This window comes from Haemaphysalis longicornis, unplaced genomic scaffold (assembly GCF_048455015.1).
Source record: "Haemaphysalis longicornis isolate Haplotype H1 unplaced genomic scaffold, Haemaphysalis longicornis Haplotype H1 scaffold_1, whole genome shotgun sequence".
Lineage (NCBI taxonomy): Eukaryota > Metazoa > Arthropoda > Arachnida > Ixodida > Ixodidae > Haemaphysalis > Haemaphysalis longicornis.
Window position 1 is genome coordinate 336,383,772 of NW_027526203.1, and position 21,515 is coordinate 336,405,286.

The 21,515-nt window shown below is 45.3% G+C and overlaps 1 protein-coding gene across 1 annotated transcript; it reads right to left on the minus strand.

Annotated features, from left to right (window-relative positions):
* Nucleotides 1–681: 681 nt before the first annotated feature.
* Nucleotides 682–7,334, minus strand: LOC144170518 (uncharacterized). The gene is made up of 9 exons (XM_077700369.1): nt 6,639–7,334; nt 5,155–5,586; nt 5,025–5,090; nt 4,816–4,893; nt 4,707–4,751; nt 4,355–4,551; nt 2,108–2,267; nt 1,811–1,938; nt 682–817 (listed from the first exon to the last, which is right to left on the minus strand). The coding sequence occupies exons 2-9, from the start codon at nt 5,285–5,287 to the stop codon at nt 773–775; spliced, it is 852 nt and encodes a 283-aa protein (XP_077556495.1). The 5' UTR covers nt 5,288–5,586; nt 6,639–7,334; the 3' UTR covers nt 682–772.
* Between the last annotated feature and the right edge of the window lie 14,181 nt (nt 7,335–21,515).

Sequence of the window (21,515 nt, forward strand, 5' to 3'; positions counted from 1 at the left end):
CCCCTGTCGTATAAAGATACCTATTCCGCCTTTTCTTGACCCAGCCGTCCTATTGCAACCTTCCCATACATACTCTCCGATTGCCGGAGGCTCTTCTAGGTCCCTTCGGTGCGTCTCGGTCACTGCATATACCCGGATATCTTCTTCTAGCTGTTTTCGAATCTCCACGCATTTCTCTTGTTTCCTGCCACCATGCATGTTTATGTACGCCATCTTCAGTTCTCGCCCTCTCTTTTACACCCCGGCGTCTCCTCTTTCTTCTACCTGCACCCACCTGTACCGACCTAGCTATATCCCAGCAAACCATAAAACATCTCATGGATATCCATTCAATCTACTTCTTGTGATATTGAATGTCCAGAGGATGTTCGGGAATATCCACATTTTATCCAGTGGATGTTCAGGCGATGTCCCTATTGCCTCAGAATGGACACTTAAAATACTTTCACGTATGATATCCAGAGGACATCGTCAAATGTTATGCGGATATCTTGAGTACATTTAAAAGATATCTTGACGATGTCATAGGTTATTTATTTCATGCAATGCTGAGACATTCTTACGATATCTAGTCGAGTAGCTTATATTTGATAGGAGATTACACCTGCAAAACAACTCAATGCTTCGCATGGTTTCTTTCTCACAGTCGGCAGGCATAAATATTCAGACACTTCTTTTGAGAAAGAATGTGTTTATTTGAGGTAACGTATGCTTTTGAGGTTAATCCGTTGTCCTGGCATCGTTTTGGCGTTTTCCTGGCATCGGGAGGTCATCATGCTGGCATCTGGTCTCTTATAATGGCTTGAGTTGTGGACATCTATGAAAATGAAACAACATTTATTGAGCATGTAAAATTTTTAATACTAAAAATTAAAATCGTTTCACTAAGGTGAACACGACTGGTAGGGCTTAAGCTGGAGGAGTGGGGATGCGAAGCATGGCCTGTTTTTTTTTTTCTCGTTATCTGCTTTTTTCTTCACCTTGTTAGTAAGTGTGGATACCCCTTGAAGTCAACGGATGCACGTTGATTTTGGTGTGGCTTACTGTGTTCAGATCGACAAGTGTGAAGCTGAGCACTGATTATTGGCCGAAGCATGTATGTAAACTTGGCCCGTCAATTGTCTGAAACTATTGCAAGATGGTTAAGGCGATAGATGCCATACGTTGGACAAACACACCGAGATGAGGTCACGAAATTCGATACCGGGCTATAATAAGATAACTCCATCTGTTTGCGGTTCATCCTGTATAGCTACCACATTCGCCAGTAGCACACACAGCAACGGCTGTGCTTTAATTAGCATGCATGACAGGCCTGAGCAATGCGTCGCCTATAATGAACTTCCTAGCTCAAGGGACATTATTCTCAGGGAATGTGATTGACCCTGTGACAGAAAAATCGCATCTCATGTTAAAAACAGCACAAACAGTAACACATTCAAAACGCATTACAAACACCAGGTAAATTATAGACGGTACAGTGATTTCCTCGTTAGTTTCCACGATTTAGCAGCACATGCTACTAATAGTTTGAGGTGGTAGTTAGCACTACTAAAGGCGCATTACACAAAAAAAGTTTCACCCTTCAGAAAATTGAATATGTATTCAGACAAAGATTTTAAGAACGTTTGTTCTGGCTTTTCGTTGTTAGAAATACATTTCGCTAAATTGCTACTAGAAACGCTTTGTCTCTAAAGAGCAACTCAGACATAAGATCCCAAGAAAATTTTGAATAGTCTTAGATGAACAAAAACGTGTTTGTATTTAAATTCGGAAGTTATTTTGGTGATGGAATGGGGCAATTGCGCACCTCTGATTTTCTTGCTAGCCTCTCTTGCAGCTGCTTTAGGCGACACGGGGCATGCTGCAGCCACCTCTTGATCACGTTCTCCACCTCGTTGACGGTTGCTGCGTATTTCTTGTTGGACCTCACGGCCGCTGGAAAACAAGCAGTCAGAAAAGCATGACTGATATTCTGTTAACAGCATAGCTGACATTCCCCAAAATGTGCAATATCCCATAAACATTGTCACTTCAGATCATACAAGAACAATTAGAAAACAAACAATTTGCCTGAAATTATTGCTGTAATAATGACAGTACTCACAAATTATTAATGGTGCTACGTTGAGGTTGCAGAATTTTTCTTTGCCTTTGTTCCCCAGCCAGCTGTATTGCCGCGCAACTTCATCGGTCATTATGTAGTTCAGTGCTTTTCGTGTGGCCACCGCCACGGTGTCACCTCCTAACGTACTCAGCTCGACAACCTGGAAACGAAAAAGTAGTACCTGAGCTTGCATGGAACTGTACAAAGAATCCTGAGGAAAGCATGAAAAGAGCTAGAGGTAGCGAGAACTCGTCTTTCTTCAATTTGCAATTACAGTCTTGTGGGCATATACCGCACGTACGTGCACAAAGCCGTCCTTGAAAACATCTTGAACAAAATTTGCACCAGTCATCTATCACAATCGCACATTTCACTGGCGAACTAAAAATAAATTTTTAATTCAGATGCCTGATTTAATGTGCTGAGGCTTCAGCATAAAAAGTGAGCGAAATGCAGCAAGAAAATTGCGTTAAAAAGAGGCTGCGTTAGGAAAGTGTATGTTTACCTTTATCTTTGCAGACACGGCTGCCAATATCAGCAATATTCATTTGCCGACACAGAGGGCTAATTACCCAATGTGTTTAATTGAATTTTCGATTGAACAATTTAGAAGAAATGTAACATATATAAAACTGGTCTAGCCTCTCGATATAGGCTATACTTCAGTTTAACAAACCAATCGCTGGTTTGTTGCGGGCGCTGCAGGAGCAATTATTGCACCCCTGAATTGCACCAAAATAAGAAACTGGTCGGGAAAAAATTAATAGGCGATCGTCCTGGTTGACAAGGGCGGTGCGAGTGCGGTTGCATGACATTTGTGAATTCAAGATTCACCAACAGAACCTGGCCGCAGCGACCGTATTAGCTGATATAGGAGAAAACAGAAGACACCCATGCGTTGATATTGCGGGGTACGCTTAAGGTCCTCATGTTTTGAAATAAATCCGGATCCCTACAGTAAGACGCGCCTCATAGCCCAGGTGTGACGTTTCGGCGCGCAGAAGCTGCAGAATTTAGAGCATTTCACTCGAATTCCTCTCAAGGCTTCAAACCACTAACAGCGACGCCGTATCGAAATGACAGTGGTGCACTGGCACAGCGAGGGAGAGGCTACGTCGTCATTGTTGTCTAGCTGCGCCAGCATCACCGGCTCAATTGCAGTATTCCCATTTCTTCCACTTGGAAACGGCTTACTGCGTGTGCGTCGGCGGTAAAGTCGGAGACATGGCACGCAAGTGTCCTCATATCACCCTGTTCCCGATCAGCTTCGCTTTCAGGAGAGGTGCGGATGGGAAACAATTTCTCCTGCAGGCAACAATTTTAAATGCAGAGCATTTCTTTAACTCACGATGTCACCCGGCGTTGTCGGCGTGTCTTGGCGTCCGCAACAGCCGTTCCAGGTGCGCCCTATCCCCCACTCCTCCTCTCCCGCATCACGCTACCCTCCTCGCTCTCAACAACAGGTCCGCACCCCTCCCCCTACACTATATAAAAAAATAATACTTACCGGCGCCGGGTTTCGATCCCACGACCCTGCGCGCGGAACGCAAGGTACATGGTGCTCTACCCACTGCGCCACAAAGCCGACACAGAATGGAAGGCTACGAACGCGCCTTATATCCTTGACTCATTCAAACTACGTCAAGAAGCTGCTGATACAACGCATTCACTACCTGTGGGCGGAACGCGAGGTACATGGTGCTCTTCGCACTGCGCCACAAAACCGACACAGAATCAAAGGGTACGAACGCGCCTTATATCCTTGACTCAATCAAACTACGTCAAGAAGCTGCTGATACAACGCATTCACTACCACCAACTCCCCAAACGCTAAACGTTAACGCAATACACCCACCCCCTATGCGACGCATTTACTCGAGTCCCCCTCGCTGGGAGATGGGCCCTTTTTTTTAGTCTATTTCACTGTGCGGTTGGCACAAAAGAAGATGGGACTTTATTTTTTAGTTGCAATATGTCTTGTAAGCCAGATCATTAAAATTCCCGTTAAAATATTTTGCTATTTTACCCCTTGCCTTCGTCGTGGCCACCATGAAGTAGAAGCTAATTTTAAAAAATTAAAGTATGCTGACGTAAGCTTTATTTTTAAACAATCTGTGGCGATAGGGGAAAAAGACCCTTCATTTGCTTTAATTTGTAACCACGGATTTTTATATACGCTGTTAGTCACGCATTGAAACAGCTGTCATCATAAAACCACTTTCAAGAGAGTCTAAAAAGTGTGTTCACCAGCTGCTCTTTAACCTCGTTGACAGTGTCATCGAAGTCCCGTAGCTCACTGAGCTCTTCAAACGGTGTGGGTATAAGCAGGGGCTGTCCAACGGTGTCGGGCGACTTAAGTTGGGTCAAGTTGTCCAGGACATCTCCGTGTTGCTCCAGCATCAGTCGAATCACCTGAAGCTGCCTCAGCACTTGCTTCTGAAATTCTAGTAAATGTAATAAAGGCAGTAAATTACGAAATCAGTTACAGAAAAAAATGGCGGTTTAGAAGGCTGTCTTCTAAACCGCCATTTTTTTAAACATTTTTAAAAACCAATTTTCAACAACAAAAAAAAGAAAGAGCAATGAGAAACATAGATACCCCTTTCTGGGATGGCAGGAGCTCTAGCTGTAGAGGCAGTATGTCCTGCAAGAAAAACCAAACTATCATAAACTTCAAGCCCTCAGTTGCTGATATAATTGTTTCAAACCTGCAACACGAGGTGTACTTGAACCACTGTTATCTGTAGGTCTAGGAGTCCCTTGCCTCGGAGTGGACAGGGAATCCGCTGCAGAAATAAAAAAAAATATGCGAACTTAAAGATCTGCATCTTACTGCTGTACGAAGACCATTGTTTAATTTGCGCCATTACATTCGAGCCCAGTCGTTTTACGATGAGTGGAGACGGTTGAAACGGACCTGAAACAAGGGACGAGGGAAAGCTGACTGGCAACTCTGGGTACAGATCTGTAGAGGCAGTATGTCCTGCAAGAAAGACCAAACTATGATAAACTTCAAGCCCTCAGTTGCTGATATAATTGTATCAAACCTGCAACACGAGGTGTACTTGAACCACTGTTATCTGTAGGTCCCTGCCTCGGAGGGGACAGTGCATCCGCTGCAGAAATAGAAAATATGTGTAACTTATAGACCTGAGTCTTATACTGCTGTACGAAGAGCATTGTTTAATTTGCGCCACTACATATCGATCCAAATCTTTCATATTACAATGAATGGAAAAGGTTGAAACAGACCTGTAGCAAGGACGAGGGAAAGCAGACCGGCAACTCTGGGTACAACTGCCGGGCAGATGAAGGTTGCTTCCGTCCCCTCTTCGGCGGCGGTGAGTCCGATTCAGAATCGGACTCAAATCGGTTTGGCCTCCGCACCTTCCGACGTTGACTCAAGTCGTCTTCTGTGGATGACAAATCTGATGTAAACTGTGAGCGATCAAGTTTTTTCCTTGCGGTTTCGTATGAAGCTGAAAACGTAAAAACAAAAAAAAGCATTTGTGGTGGATTTATGTGCAGCAAAAACCGGCGAAAAAAAGTAAAGGGCAGCCTATTATAATAATTTTTTTAGTTAATACGTCATTTTCTGCATGCATAACACTTGCTAGTATCGTGCCTATTTTTATTTTATACGTGTTAAACTTTCATCTGTGACGATATTGTAACGTTTGCTCTCAAATTTTAATCTAGTGTTTCACATTTTTGCATGTTAAAACTGTTTTCACAACACACCAGATTGTCACAGGCAAAGAAAAAAAGAGTGCGAAAACTTGCATTGCTCCTCGCGCTCTAAGCGCAACACATTAGGAACGCACTCGATCACAGAAACGAGAAAAAATGGAGGTCACGCTTGAACTCGCTTTTTCCTGCATCGGGGCAAAGCAGGGACCTCTGATGTTTTTTTTTTTTTTTTTTACAGACAGAAATATTGTACGCATGGCACCACGGAAAGATACGCAGGCCTCGAAAGTGACCAAGTTTGCTCCTGCAGATAAGAGGACATCTCGAAAGCAGCTGAAAACGAAACGACCAGCTGAGACCAGCTGGGGTGCATGCTTTTATTTTGCAGACGTGCGATCATCCTCAATACCCAAACGGAGTGATCGGGGAAAAGGTGGGGAGGGGGGAGGGGGGGGGGGAGACGTAAGAAAAGGCTGTACACGCCCAGGCGCGTTCGCATTAAAAATGGGTTCGCACTTGCGTAATTGAGAAGATATATTACACCGCACACTCGTGAACACAAATGGGAGGTACTGGAAACAGCCATATTTGGCGTTTTTAAGAGTTTGAGTTTGCGCCACCGGCACATGAAAATACCAAGCGCCAGCTGCGAACGCGTGCCGGCTTCGGGCACGCCGCGCTTCTGGGAAATGGTATTTCCCCGCCCGCGAGATTTATTTCTATTTCTCGGGTTGAGAGACTTTGCATCCGCAAAAATCTCATGAAGTTGCTGAAAATGAAACCCACTCAAAGAAAATAGATAACTCAAAATATGCAAGGGACAAACGCGTTTACAACTTACCAAAGACACCTTTCACTTCCACCGAGTATTGTGGCCATCCTTCCAGTGGTTCAGAAACGTCCTTAACCAGCCTTTTATTTCTCTCTGGCTTCGCTTTAGGCCAGCAGCACATATCGTCAGACACCCATGCTGCCGGCACCACTTCAACTTCCAAGGTCTGTGTGAACTCCACGATAAGGAACGACATCTAAAAAAAGGAAACCAGCCGACGGGAATTCACAGCATTTAACTTATCAGACTGTACAGCTAATCCTATATACATGGCAAACATTCGCGTAAAATTGTTCATTTTAAACCCCCTATTCTTAACCCTTCACAGTTTGAGTTACCAACAGAAGAGCAATTTTTTTTGTGTGTGTGATGAGGCAGCATGTCTTAATAATTAACCCTGTATACGTGGCGTAGCAAACGGAAACACAAATTTGACAGGGCGCGGGAGATTATTCAAGTGGAACACAATTTATTCACCTTTCAAGGCATCAGTCACTTCCATAATAAAAACGTCCAGAACAAATTATATTATTACAGTTATTATTATTACACATGAAGCCGATTCCATCAGGCACTTTCGCATTAATGACATGAACACAGGCTTCCAAGTATATGCAGAAAACAAACCCACTCACACAAAACAATGCCTGACGTTAAAGGAGTCGAATACAATAACACAAATGGATCCATTTTAGTTAGGACACTCCATAATATTCAGACATGTGAACATCGCAATAATTCGCTAGTATCTAGGCATTTTAGTATGCAGTGCTCATAAATGAAGCAATCTGACTAACTACAGTGCACGATTGGCAAGATGACAAATTTTTCGCTTTGCGGCAACCTTACAGCTTTTGCTGCGCTCTGTAAGGGCCACGCCTGTGCCACAGGTGAGAGCTGAGACACAACAACGATTCCCAAGCGAGACGATTCAAGCGGAACCGTGTAAAGGTCGTCCTTTTGTAGATATCTTCGTCCAATGATACAAGGCTCTCCGGATGACTTAAAGTGAGCAATATTTAAGATACTAATGACGTCGCCCCCAACAATACAGCAACCATCTGCTTTGTTCGCGGCTAACGTGAACTTTGGAGTTTTCACAATTTCGTGTTGCGGTGAGCAGCACTGGGGAAGCATGGGTCCCGAAGTGTGAGGTTTTCCAAACTCGTAGCTTCGCGTCTTTTCGCAGACAGAGTGACTGCCGTGCAGATCCTTTTCGTGCATTCGATTCCAAATCTGAAGCAACGGATCTCCACTTTTTCGGATCATCTTTTTTATGGTTCTCATGTTGTTTTCAAAAGCAAAGACACTAAACTCATCTAGCGGTCCATGTCGAAGAGCATCATCCGCCAGGTGCAAAAGGCAGTGTACGTTGTGCGAAACTTGCTCCGAACCATAGATCCTTGACACCCCTTTAACTACGGACTGGAGAAGGGCTTTAGCATACGAGTTGTGCACATAGTAAAACTCCCTATGCACCAGAAGCGACACTGCACAGTGAAATGCAATAAAGTGGCAATACACGTCGTTGGACACCCATTGTTTCAAGAGAACCGGTCCTGTGTACAACAGAAACAACCGAAATTCAACTGCTTTCCACTTCAGGCGCTCGTCTAGGCTTCGAGGCTTCCTCGCAAACTCTCTCGGAATAAAGGGAGCAAGTAATAGTGCCTGTTCTGACAGGGCATCGCACTTTGAAGGTGCTAATGCCTCTTTCGACTTCTCTTTTGTCGCTTGCGGCTTATCTCCTGCCCACAAGCAGATCAACTTCTTCATCACTCCTAGGCATACCAAATGCATGTAGTCTAGAGGCACATCATCCACAAAATCCATGGGAAGCACGGTTAATACGGACTCTCCTTTGTGGTGTTCCAGATCTCTCTGCGCGCGAAAAGTTAGGTTACTGCGCGGGACACCTGGTGTGTCTGGAAAACAAACTCTTCTCTTTTCGCGACCACCGTACACACTGCATTTTGGGCAAGAGCTAAACCCACTGTGTCCTTTGGTCGCGAGAACAAGTGACCTGGCTGGTGCATCGCAAACAACCCCTTTGATTGAAACTGTCACAGTGCGTTGTCCTATTGTTACACCTGCTGCCAAGACAGCCTTTAGTTCAGTGACAAAACGCGACAAGAATTCGTTACCTTTGCCAGGCTTGATTTTACCTTCGTATACACCAACAATGATAGGTGGTAAATCACAGTTAGCTATTCTGCACTGTATTGGCCACAATTCAATCTTCGAACTCATGTACACACGAAGTCCATCTGCGTTTACATACAAAGCTATCGTGGTCGGGATCTCCTTTAGGCATTGCAGCGCGTCCCGCAGCCCTTTCAACAGTCCGAAGTGGCAGTATCTCCCCGGTGCAATTACGGCAATGTCCGCGACAACAGCAGTATTCCTTGGCGTTTTCAAAAAACTCCTGCAGTCCTGAGGCAGATCACTGAAGCAACGATGCTTTCTTAGTAGCTTGAGCAGAGATGTCGCAGCCTTTTGCGTGACGTTTTCGTCGACCATCCATCGCTGCAAATTCGATCTGATGTCGGCGTCAGTAAACTCACTGTCCGAATCACTGCTAGTGTTCTCAGAAAGGTATGACCCTCGACTGCCTAGAGGCTGCAGTTCATCGTCTGCAGCCGATTCCTGGGCTACTAAACCCGGCGTTTCCTGCCGAACTGGCTGAGCTGCGGAAGCAGGCAATGCGTTGCTGCACGTATCATGCTCACAGGAGGCAGGTACCAATGCCGGACAATGTCCTGGTTCTTCATCAATCACAATACTGCTGGAGTCCTCCAGCAGGGATAAAGCGTAACGCGAACTTCTTGCACCAGCACGGGCTGCCCAAGATTTTACTTTTTCTTTAGGCATGTCGATAAATGCAGCATACCTTGTTGAAGTTCCAAGGCCCAGGAGGTGTCGAAGGTTTCACTTGATAGCGGGGCGATGTGAAAACGGCACCAAGACGCGTGTGCAGCAGCTCAAATGCGAGCCTCTGGAATCATGCTCATCGGCGGGACTTAGTTGTCTCGAAAATGAGAGGGCAGGAGGAAGGGGGAAATTGTTCTGGTGTGTCTTGGGGAGGGAAGGGGAGCAAGTGCCCCTTTTTCACCCCCCTCCCGACGCCCTTGTCTGAAAGGGGGGGAGGCAGCTGCGTCGGAGGGGAAGAAAGACTTTCGCTCTTTTACGCCCTCGCCCATTCTTTCATTCTCTCCTCTACTCCTGCTCCCCTAGTAGCACAAATTGTTGCCGATAGCCCGCGGCCCTGCGGCCCATCCTCCCGTTCCGAAATCTGTTCCGATGCCCCCGCGTGGAAATTCCCCCTCTCCCTTCCCTTGCCTGCTACCTTACCCGCCAGATTGGCCAGATGCACCCTTGAAACTGCTAACCCCTCTCCCCGCGGCGGCCTCCTGCGTGGGCGCGGCCTTTGTGAACTTAATAGAATGCTTTGTTGGGCGTGTTGGTTCGTGGATTAAAAAAAAATTAAAACCAGCGCAAACAACAAGGACCGAGCTCGTCCCGTCTACTGTGTTTCTCTGTCCTCGTCCTTTGCGCAAGTTTTCATTTTTTGAAACTTTGTGAACTTGTTTGGAAGCGGAGGGCTTCCGGTCAAAAGGGAAGGAAGGGCTACCGTGACTCTCTTTTTTTAGTTTGTGTGTTTTAGTTTGTGAGTTTAGTTTTAGTGAGGGGAGCTGCTCTTCAGTTTTGCCGAGGAGAACAGAAAACAAAGGAAGGAAAGCGGACTAGTTAGGGCGCGTAAAACTGCATTCTCTTTCTGTGTGCGGATTAATTTTCATTATATTATATACTGCCTTTTCTCTCTGAATTTGTGTATTTTTTCTTTATCCTTCTTTTTAAAAAATAAATGTGAGAAACTCGCCAGGACAGCACTCTAAGTGACGGGATATTGTCGAAGATAACGTTGTAACGGATAGAACGCAGCATCCTTTTCTTCGTCTGTGTGCCGCCCTGTACTTCTAGTGCACCACCCAAGAAGGCCTAGTGATATTGGTGGGCGCTCCCAAATAAAAAATTACTTTGACTGCCGCGAATTTGTTCCAGCTTTATTTTTTTTTTTGCATATTTTATGACTACTGTGCAGTGGTGGTTATTACAATGTTTCTATAACCCCTGTGACTGGTTGTGTACGATGTCTGTTTTTTTTTTTTTTTTCCTCTTTCGCCTTTTCCCTCCTTTACCTTTTTTTTTTATTTTTTACCCCTTGTCTTTACTGTCGTTTGGTGTTCAAAAACGAATACTTCCTCCAGAGCGAAGGCTGCCCACTCATCACATGGCTTTCTGAAATTGGGAACCACTCCCACTTCGCCGGCCAAATAAAAACCTTTTTCACTCACTGACTCCTTCGCTCAGACGCGCCATCTTGGTGGAATTTGTTTAGCGAGAGTTGGAGTAAAACACGAGTACCAGTCGTTTCACATTACCACAACGCGCCTGCAGTAGGAGCCTATTTACTGACAGCAGGCAGGCGCTCCCGAGTGTGTACCACTTCCCAATGAAGTAGCCTAAAATGGCGACTAACAAATACCAATTGCTGTCCTTAATATAATGGCCCACCCGGCACCGCCGGGTACTACAGCTAGTCTTTTAATAAATGTCTCTGTATATTTTTATGCTTGTATATCTTTTGCCTTAGTGTGAGACTGTCAAGTCCATTTTCGGACTGTACATATTCTTCGATGTATCTCCTACATCAATGTCCTTTGGGGGAATGTAGTTATGCAGATAAATAAATAAATAAATAAATAAATAAATAAATAAATAAATAAATAAATAAATAAATAAATAAATAAATAAATAAATAAATAAATAAATAAATAAATAAATAAATAAAAAATAATTGATTAATGATTAAAAATACGGGCTTACTGCAAACGACTACGTGCACTCGGAATCGTCTCCCTTGCCGCGCTAAAAGAACTGAAATGTGAAAGTCAGGACAACCAACCTTAATATGCATCCCCATAACGAGGACAAAAGACGGTGTATTTGACCGACGACAGTTTGCGTCTCAGCACAATTTTGAATCCCTTGGCCCCTTTCATGCTCAGCGCCATAATTAAAACGCAGCCTGTTCATGTTTCACTCAGCGCAGATTATTATTAAAAGGTGAAAAGATGTGCACACATTCACAGCATTGTATAGCAATGCTTATTCAACTCTTACGCCGCTTTTATTCGTTCTGGGCTTTTTTTATATAGCCTTATTGGAGTATCTAAATAAGATGAGTTACTTTATTAGGGGCGAAACCCCTTAGGGACTTGGGCTGTCGTCGTCTCATGTCGAAGTCGATCTAGTCATGTCGAAGTCGATCTAGTCGAACTTGCGATGTCCCACTATTAACTAAAGAGGAGGTAGGAAAGGCTCTCAAAGGCATGAAAATAGGAAAAGCTGCAGGTGACGACGGCCTAACCGGTCATCTTTTGAAGAAGAAAGGAGACATTGTACTGGAAAAGCTTGCTTTACTATTTTCGGAATGCTTGAAGGCTCAAAAAGTGCCCGTAGCCTGGAAAAACGCCCACATTATTCGCATTCATAAGAATGGAGATACCAAGTACTTCAAAAATTACAGACCCGTTAGCCTACTCTCAGTTGTTTACAAGATATTTACCAAAGTTATAGTTAGCCGCATAGATGACAGCCTGGATTCCCAACAACCCAGAAAGCAGGCTGGGTTTCGGAAAGGGTACTCAACCGTAGATCACGTCCATGTCGTCAATAAAGCGATTGAAAAATCTGGAGAGTACACTAAACCACCTTACATGGCATTTATAGATTATGAGAAAGCTTTTGATTCCGTACTCACCGCAACCATGCTAGAAGCATTAAAAGACCAGAGAATAAAGGGGACCTAAATAAGACTTCTAGAAGACATATATAGGAAATGCATGGGCAGGATACCCCCCCCCCCTCCAAGCAAACGGATAAATTCCCGATCCGAAAGGGAGTATGACAGGGAGATACCATCTCACTAAAACTGTTCACAGCATGTGTGGAGGCAGTATTTAAAAAGGTTGACTGGGAAACACAAGCTTAAGGATAAACGGGGAATGCTTGATCAAGTTGAGGCGTGCGGACGACATAGTTTCGCTGAGTGAGACTGCAGAACACCTGCAAACAATGCTTGAGGGGCTACAATCAGAAAGCAAGACTGCGAGGCTAAAAATAAATATGAATAAATCCGAAGTAATGAAGAATAAGCATGCCAAAAGCCTTCTCTTCAGCTTCGGAAGTGAAACGCCAGAAGAAGTAAAAGAATATAACTACCTCGGACTGATGGTTAGGGCTGACCCCAACCACGAGAGAGAAATCCGGTGCAGAATATGTATAGGCTGGAGGGCATTAGGCAAGCACTCCCAAATAATGATAAGTACGCTATTTCTGTCACTCAAAATAAAAATCTACAACCAGTGCATACTGCCGGTGATGACATATGCAGCTGAAACTTGGCGCCTTACTAAGCAACTAGAACGCAAACTTAGGTCTGCTCAATGGTTCATGGAACGAATAATGTTAGGAGTAACACTCAGCGACAGGAAACGAGCTACCTGGATCAGAGAACAAACTAGAAAAGAAGATATCATAGTTAAAGTAAAGAAAAAGAAATGGACTTGGGCTGGCCGTGTAACGAGACGAACCGACAACCGGTGGGCAATTAGGGTAACAGAGTGGATACCAAGAGATGGGTCTAGAGGAAAGGGAAGGCCATTAACCTGATGGAGGGATAAAATAAATAAATTCGGGGGTAAACTGTTAACTCAAGTAGCGCAGGACAGGAGCGGTTGGAGCTCAATGGGAGAGGCTTTCGTCGTGCAGTGAACCTGAGTAGACTGATGGTGATGACTTGGAATAAATGCTGTTTTATTCGAGAATAATTTGGAACAGATAGGGCCGACTTCTCTGAAAAAAAGTATCAGTATCAAACGCAGACAAAAAACCCTGAGTTCTGGAACCACAAAATCATCATCATAGCATTTAACATCATCATCCTACTCGATTGTCTTTCCCGTCCTCCACTCCAGCTTCAGAATACTTCCGAAGCCTCTGACTCCCATTGCCCCGCAATATGCATCCGACACACCACCAGGATCGCAGAGACGCCAGAGCTATAGCAATCTGCAAACAGTACGGCCAAAACTCTATACCAAAGTGTACACAGACGCAGCCTCCCATCCCGGAAGAAGAACCATGACCGCTATTGTGGCTATAACTCAAGCCCTACTCACAAGCGCGTCAATTCCTACCACTACAAGCAGAAGTGGCCATCGCCTATTGCCCAAACCCTTGCGGAGGTCATTATCGCGGACTGCCAACGAGCGTGTTGAACTTCCTCGAGCGGCTTCATCTCACGGCCCGCCGCACAAATTCTACTGCAGCCCCCCCCTCAACACCACGTAAGGATTTAGTCTCCAGCCCATGCCGACATTTCCGGTAACGAAGCTGCCCACCAGCATGCCCGTAAGCTGACACACCAGGCTAGCCAGACGTTCGGCGAGCAGTGGCAGGTCTGTCACCTCTTGCCCTTCAAATAAATCGCGCATCACTACCGCCTGGAGCGAACAATATATCCCCATTTTTTCCCCTATAGGGGCCCTATTCTCGACTGCACAAATTGCCGGCATTTCGCCCATGTTTTTTTGCGTAAGCACGACGTAAGAAATCAGTGACGTGCAACACCTATAGCTATGACGACGTGCAGTGTAATTTGACGAGTCACTCATAAAGATCGCTACCAAGGTATTAAATATTGAGCAAGAAAGATATAAAAACACTTGGCATGTACTATAAAAATTAAGACGGTAGCTGAGGCTGACAAGATAAACACATTTCTGGAGGTCAGATTTGGCGTCAACGCCACAAGGCGATCGCGTAACGTTGATCCAAAAGCAAGTGAAAGGCGGATGTCGAGTTTATTTCTATCTATTTATTTCTTTCAATCACTTTTAGTAACATAGCTGGGCTCTTTGCTTCAATGCAAGCTTTGTTGCGTTATCACCTTCCCTGCCGCCACCACCGCCACGCCATCGTCTACTCCTATGTTACAGGGTGATACAGGTTTATGGCGTGATCACAGAAAAAGACGGCCGCGACCATCGCTGGTATGACACATCAGAGCAGCGAAGCGCTACGCCTGATAACCACGGAGCGCACCGATGTCGCCAATTCACTCATTCGTCAAGCTCGACTGCAATCAGCGCTGTAATGAACTAAATAGTCACTTTTCATTGTTATTTATCTCTTCAGTTCGATCATGTGACCCAACAGCTCACTAGGACAAGTATGGACAAATGTCATGCATTGGGTTCTCTTTGTCATGGAGAGGCCTGTACTGCCCTCTTATGTTTCGGTTACGCCAAACAAATAATTTTTATTTCTTTGCCAAACATAAAAGCAAAATACTGCACTTTATTTGTATGTTCCATGATCGCTGACTTGGACGCAGTTGAAACTATAATTTGTTTCGGTAGGAAACATGCTTTAAACAGCGCGCATGCGAAACTGCGCCTGCTGCAAATTGCCGCACATTTCGCGGCGCCGTAAGCCGGGGCAATATTGTGCCCTATTTTGCTTGTATTTTGCGACAAAAACAGCCGCCATTTTCACGCTGTTACGTAGAATTACGTCACTTTTACGCAGGCTGAAGTTGCCAATGCATGACGTAATCGTTCCCGCCAACTGTTTAAATTACGTCACGCCTTCTCAGCCAATCACAGAGGGGGTGTGTATTACAAGCAGTTTACAAGCAGTGTTGTTGTTGAATAGCAAAGACAGGCTTACGTTGTCATGTCCGCTGCATTTAGTCTGGTTTTTCATTCCCGGCCAAGAATTATGCGCCTTTAGTAACGAGAAATAAGGCAAACTTTAGAACTGGTGTCCGTAGACGACATGAAACGTCAAAATGACGGCAGCACACACAACCGCTTTGTCAACCGGAAGCACGTGACCAAAATTGAAAGCCAATCAGAAAAGACTTCCGGAAAATTGCCTGAATTGCCGGCAATTTGTGCAGTCGAGAATAGGGCCCTAGGGCCCCTGATAGCTCAATGGCAATTGGGGTAAACGCAGAAGCCGACCTAGCTCGAGTAGCGTAAACTTTTCATCGGCGGTCCCAACCACACGCATCTCGTCATCGTTCTTTTTTTTAATTCTTTTTTTTGCAATTTTAGTTCCTGCTTTTTATACCTAATTTTTATGTTTAAAGGAGCAGTGACACGAAATTTCGTAGCTTCGATAACTATGTAAAATGATTCCTTTGTAAATGGAGATACCCCCTCGGAAGTTTAAACCGTAACCGTTCAGGAACATATTTTAAATCAATTATAAGCTTTGCTCATGACGTCATCTGCGCTTCGACCCAAAAGCACCAAAAGGCTGACGTCAGGGCTCCCGTGACGTATCGAGGCGGCCGTGGTGCTGTTGGCGCGCTTTTCCTTCTTGTGCAACACGTCACAGTTTTTGGAACTGGCGTCACGTGCGACAATGGCCGGTCGGGCCATTCTGGCGCGCGCGCCCGCACGCGCCCAGTCCGGCATCGGCTGTAGTGCGACGACAATAGTGACGTCAAATTCGCCTTCCCGTCATGGCGGCTGCCTCAGTGTTCGCTTCACTGAAACCGAAACAGACACGCCTAAACGGAGCTGTAAGTAATTATTTATGCCGGGTTTGTCAATCTAATGCGCCATTTTATGATTAGTGGGCATAGCCGCGAAAAAAACTTAACAAAAAAATTTTGTGTCAGCACTCCTTCAGTATTCTTTTTTATATGCTGAACCTCGGTGTCGTTAACGACTTCTGCAGACAACCAGCTTCGATCAATATTGCACTGCAATACACAAGTGCTGCAACAGTTGTGACCTCTTTGCACATATAGCGTGAAACTGATTTTTGTACGACATTGTTGCTGTAACACAAACCTGGCATACGTCTTCTGCAGGCCATGATATACCAAACTACACATTTTTATCGCTACCTACAATTTCTAACGTCTCTAACTTCTGAGCTTTGTCACTTGCTGAACTCATTCGTGGATCCCGATGTCAATTTTAAGGCGAAAACCTTAAGCGCCCTATTTGGCGGAAAGCCGTAGTTGTTGTCCGGCACAGTAAACGGCCGCTACCGTAAAAAGGCAATGCAAAAACACGTTTGAGTTCGTATGGTATTTAACCCAGTCACTACAGCCGGAAGTGAGCCCAGTGTTTTACCACCGCTCTACCTCTGCACGTCTGTAGCGGTGAAACAAAAATTAAAATAGTGCGTGAAAAGTGAACGTGACTGAACGTGAGTAGAACACGTGGCGTGTGTTGCCGCCAGAAGACAAAGAAACCAAAGCAAAGAAATAGCTGCAAACACAGCTGCAGTAAAGCTGCAAATAGCTGCAGTAAAGAAGCCTGTCGAAGTAATTTGCGCCAAAAAACGAACAAACGAAAGGGAAGAAACAGGAGCAAATACGATGTAGCAGTAAAGATGTCATCGACGTGTATTACAAGGATTTCGCCTTCAAAGCGAGTAAGCAGACTTCCTCCTTGGGCAGTTTGACGATGTATTTATAGGAGTACTGTACAGGGCATATCAGGCTGAACGTGGCCTTTTCTTCGCATAGCTAGGAACTGTGCTTGCGCATTTCACGGGAAACAATAAAGGGATGTTATTATATTAGGTGATATGAACATCGATTCTTCAGGGAGTTGCAGTCAGGTATACAGGGTGATCAAAGTTAAGTCGACGGGTTTTTTTTAAATTATGCGCTTAGGTCTACATGAGGAACCCCTCTACAGTAAGATTATGCGACCAGGGGGACACCGAATGAGGAGGTAATTATTGATGTCGGTGGCCTAATTAATTTAAATTCCATAATTAACTTTTAGTGCAAGCAGTAAGCAGGCATGTTTGTATTGAACAGTTAGACGCAATCGTGGTTCTACACTGTTTCATTTGGCAGAATTCTTCTGGCGGACCCATACTGATAGCTATCTAACTGCAAAGTTTAATTGCAGTTTCTAAAATTACACATGCAAGGCCGCGAGAACCGGCGCAAGGCTCCTCTCTTTTGTGACGTGGGGTATTTAGTTTGACAACGGGGTGGAGGCATAAGCAAGAGCGATAACTACCCCGCTTTCACTCTCGGCTGGCGAAATCACGGAACAACAGCTGTTCCGAGTACTGCAGTTTGCGATTACGCAAGCCAAGACTGAGAGGGTGCAAGTTACCACTTTTACCTATGTCTCCACCTCGTTGTCAAACTAAACATCCTGCACAGCAGGCACGTCACAAAAGGGATAAGCTTTGCGCCGGTTCTCGCGGCCTTGCGTGTGTAGTCTTGCGAACGGCCATTAAACTTTGCAGTTCGATATCTCGGACTACGGATGGGCTAGAAGAATTATCCCAAATGAAAGAGTGTAGAAACACGATTCCGTCTAACTTTTCAATGCAAACATGCCTGCTTTCTGCAGTCAGCAAAAGTTAATTAGTAAATTTTAATAAATTTGGCGACAGACATCAATATTTACCACCTCACTCTGTGTCCCCCTTGGCGCATAACCTCCCTGTACAGTTGGTCATCACATAGATATAATCGCCTAATTAAAGAAAAACCTGTCTACTTAACTTTGATCTTTGGACTACCTAAACGCGAAAATTTTGTTCTCTCCGTCTGTCACTCGATTCAGCCACCAGGCCAAAGTGAAGGAATACTTGACCGCGATTCATATTAAGCAGGACCGTTCCGAACTACTGAAACTAGTTGGTGGCATGGATCATACATGTCCACATCGTTTAGCGAAACGGAAACCTCAGGCATATTTGAGGTGCAATGTAAGTACATGACCGAGAGTACCTGCCTTCTTTTAATGAAAATGGTCATGCAGACAAAATACGTTTGTTTTATTCGGTAGAGCTACGAGCACTTGCGCAGTGATTGCCATTGAATGTGTATGCCGTTATGCTGCACAAGAGCGATGTGGATGGGGTGCTGCGTGGATGGAATGTGCAGTGAAATTTATCGTGAAATAAAGTTGTATGTATGCATGTATGCATGCATGTATCTATATATGCATGGATGTATGTATGTATGTATGCATGTATGCATGCATGTATGTATGTGTGTATGCACGTACGTATCACGTATGTATGTACGTATGCACGTACGTATCACGTATGTATGTATGTATGCATGTATGTATGCATGTATGTATGTACGTATGTACGTTCGTGTGCACGTATGCACCTATGCGCGGCGCGTACGCACGTACGTACGTACGTATGTATGTATGTATGTATGTATGTATGTATGTATGTATGTATGTATGTATGTATGTATGTATGTATGTATGTATGTATGTATGTATGTATGTATGTTACAACCTCCCTATCCTGCATAAAATATCTGAGACAAGCAAGAAAAGCCTTGAGGCGGCAAGAAACAACAACCTACGTACCTGTCTTGGACTTCGAAGGGATGTTCGATCGTTGGAACCGTATCAGAGGCGTTGTTTGCTTTCTGAAGTAATTATAAAACAGGAAACTTTTCGAGTGCACTTGAGGCATCGGCTTCAAGCAAGAAATCGCTTCCTAAGTCGTATCGCCTCCAATTGCCGTAGTTCTGGATTTGCCCAGACGATTCATAGCATACCACGGTCTGTTCCAATCCAGCCCTCACAAATAATGCCGCCATATTTCCCTTCTTGGAACCATGCTCTCCCTACAAATTGAATGGGGTATCCCAGGAACTGGCCCTAAAAAGACTATGCCCCAGTCATATTTGAATGTGGCATCCCATGAACTGGCCCTAAAAAGACATGCCCCAGTCAGAAATCTTCCACATCGTTCTAGACTAAACGTATAGAGAGCATTCAGCAAGAACATTCATATTTACCGATGGTTCATCAACCATGCAAAGCTATTGCTCTGGATTATACATACCACTAACTGGTCAAATGATTACACATCGTCTGGAGCGACAAAAATCTTGCACAGCGGCTGAAATCTATGCCCTTAAGGAAGCAATTGTTTACATCCTGCACCATGTGCCGCACCAGTGGAGTAGCTTCACAGACTTCAAGGCAGCTCTTCAAATTCTATCGAGAAGTATGTTTTGCCCGCACCAAATCGCTGCCTGTGACATCTCATACGTTCACCAGCTTGCCTGCTCTGCTGGAAACAACATGAAATTGCAGTGGATACCTGGACACGGCGGCATCAAAGGGAACCAAAAAGCCGACGAAGCGTTTCGTAAAGGCATTCTGCACCGGAAATACCGCAAGGTGTTTTTACGAAAACAGAAGCTTCTGCCATGCGCCACCGCAGTGCGGTGACTAAAAGAAACAGTTTAGGGAATAACTTCCAAAATACCCGCTGTCTTTTGCACACGACTGACCCAGACTTAAATTCCAGACTCCCAAGACAGCTCCCTCGTAACCAGGAAACGTTGTATCATCGTCTACGGCTGAACTGTGCCTACACAAACAGTTACCTCCTTCGTCGCGGGTTCGATTCCCGGCCGCGGCGGCCGCTTTTCTGATGGAGGTGAAAAGCAAAACCTCCCGTATGTTCGAGATTTCGGCGCTCGTTAAAGATCCCCAAGTGGTCAAAATTAATCCACAGCCCTCCACTACGGCGCGCCTCATCGCCTGCGTTGCGTTGGCGCGTTAAACCCGTCAATCAGTTACCTTGTTCGCCTTGGAGCGACGCCAAATCCGCCTTGCTATAATTGTTCTTGTGTTGAAACAGTTGAGCACATTTTGTTAGAATGTGCGGCCTACATGGAACCAAGATCACACTTCCTTGCAAACATCGAACGTCTGGAACAGGGACCAATAACTCCCAAGATTATATAAGGACCATGGACTTGTCCCTCGAAGCAGCACCAAGCACCATTTGGATGATATTGGCCTAATTTCGACATTGTAAATTATGTGGCCCAAGCTCAGAACGAAAAGCAAATGCGTGTAAGTCCATTATCACGCCAAGTGCACGACAGTTTTTTTTTCTTTTCTTTCCTGCCCAGCTTTTTAGATGCGACGCATCTCTTTAACTCGCCTTGTCCCGCATTGTCGCGGCGTAGTACGCATCCCTCCCCCATTCTCCTCGCCGCGGCAGCTGCGCGCTCCGCCGCTCTCACCGCAGCGCCATCTGTGCGTCAGCGCGGTCAGCGCGCAGCTTGCGCTCGGCTGCGCCCGCTCCCGTCGCCGTGCCAGCTGTGCGTTAGCGCGCACCTTGCGCTCGGTTAAAAATTTACACCATCTTCCCGGGAGGGGAACCATGGGGTAGATGCGACGCATCGGGGGTGAACATGCTGCGTAAATAGGATACACAACACCAGCAATCCACACGCTGACATCGCTAACATAACGGAAACGCAACGGCAACCCCCGATGCGTCGCATCTACCGCATGGTTCCCCTCCCGGGAAGATGGTGTAAATTTTTTCTTTGGGCTTTTCTTCCTCCATTCTCCATCCTCAGCAGAGAAGCATGGAGGCGACTGTAAACGCCGGCAAATCTCTCTGCTTATTCAATAAAGAGCCCGCTCTCTCTCTCTCTCTCTCTCTCTCTCTCTCTCTCTCTCTCACTTGTCCGGCACCAAACGATACTTTATTCCCTGAGAACTTAAACAATTTAAGCCATAAAAAATTTTAATTCTCCCGCTGAATCGTCTGTTTCGTGACGTCTGCGATGACGTACCCAGGGCGAGCACTGAAGCGAACGTAAGTATGCGGACTAGGGCTGTAACCAACGGCGGAACGCCTCGTTTGCTGTCAGTCCTCCTAGATGGCGTCACCACACCGCTCGGGACCGCTGTCCACTCTCGCTTTGTTTGTGACGTGATTAGCTACGGTTGATAGTGCTGGTTTCGTGAAACATTTGGTATCCTC

Coding starts and splice junctions, on each gene's coding strand:
- LOC144170518 (XM_077700369.1), bottom strand. CDS start 5,287: ATGCTCTTCGTACAGCAGTATAAGACTCAGGTCTATAAGTTACACATA. Junction 5,091..5,154: donor AAGTACACCTCGTGTTGCAG/GTTTGATACAAT, acceptor TCTTTCTTGCAG/GACATACTGCCTCTACAGAT. Junction 4,894..5,024: donor TCCCTCGTCCCTTGTTTCAG/GTCCGTTTCAAC, acceptor TTATTTCTGCAG/CGGATTCCCTGTCCACTCCG.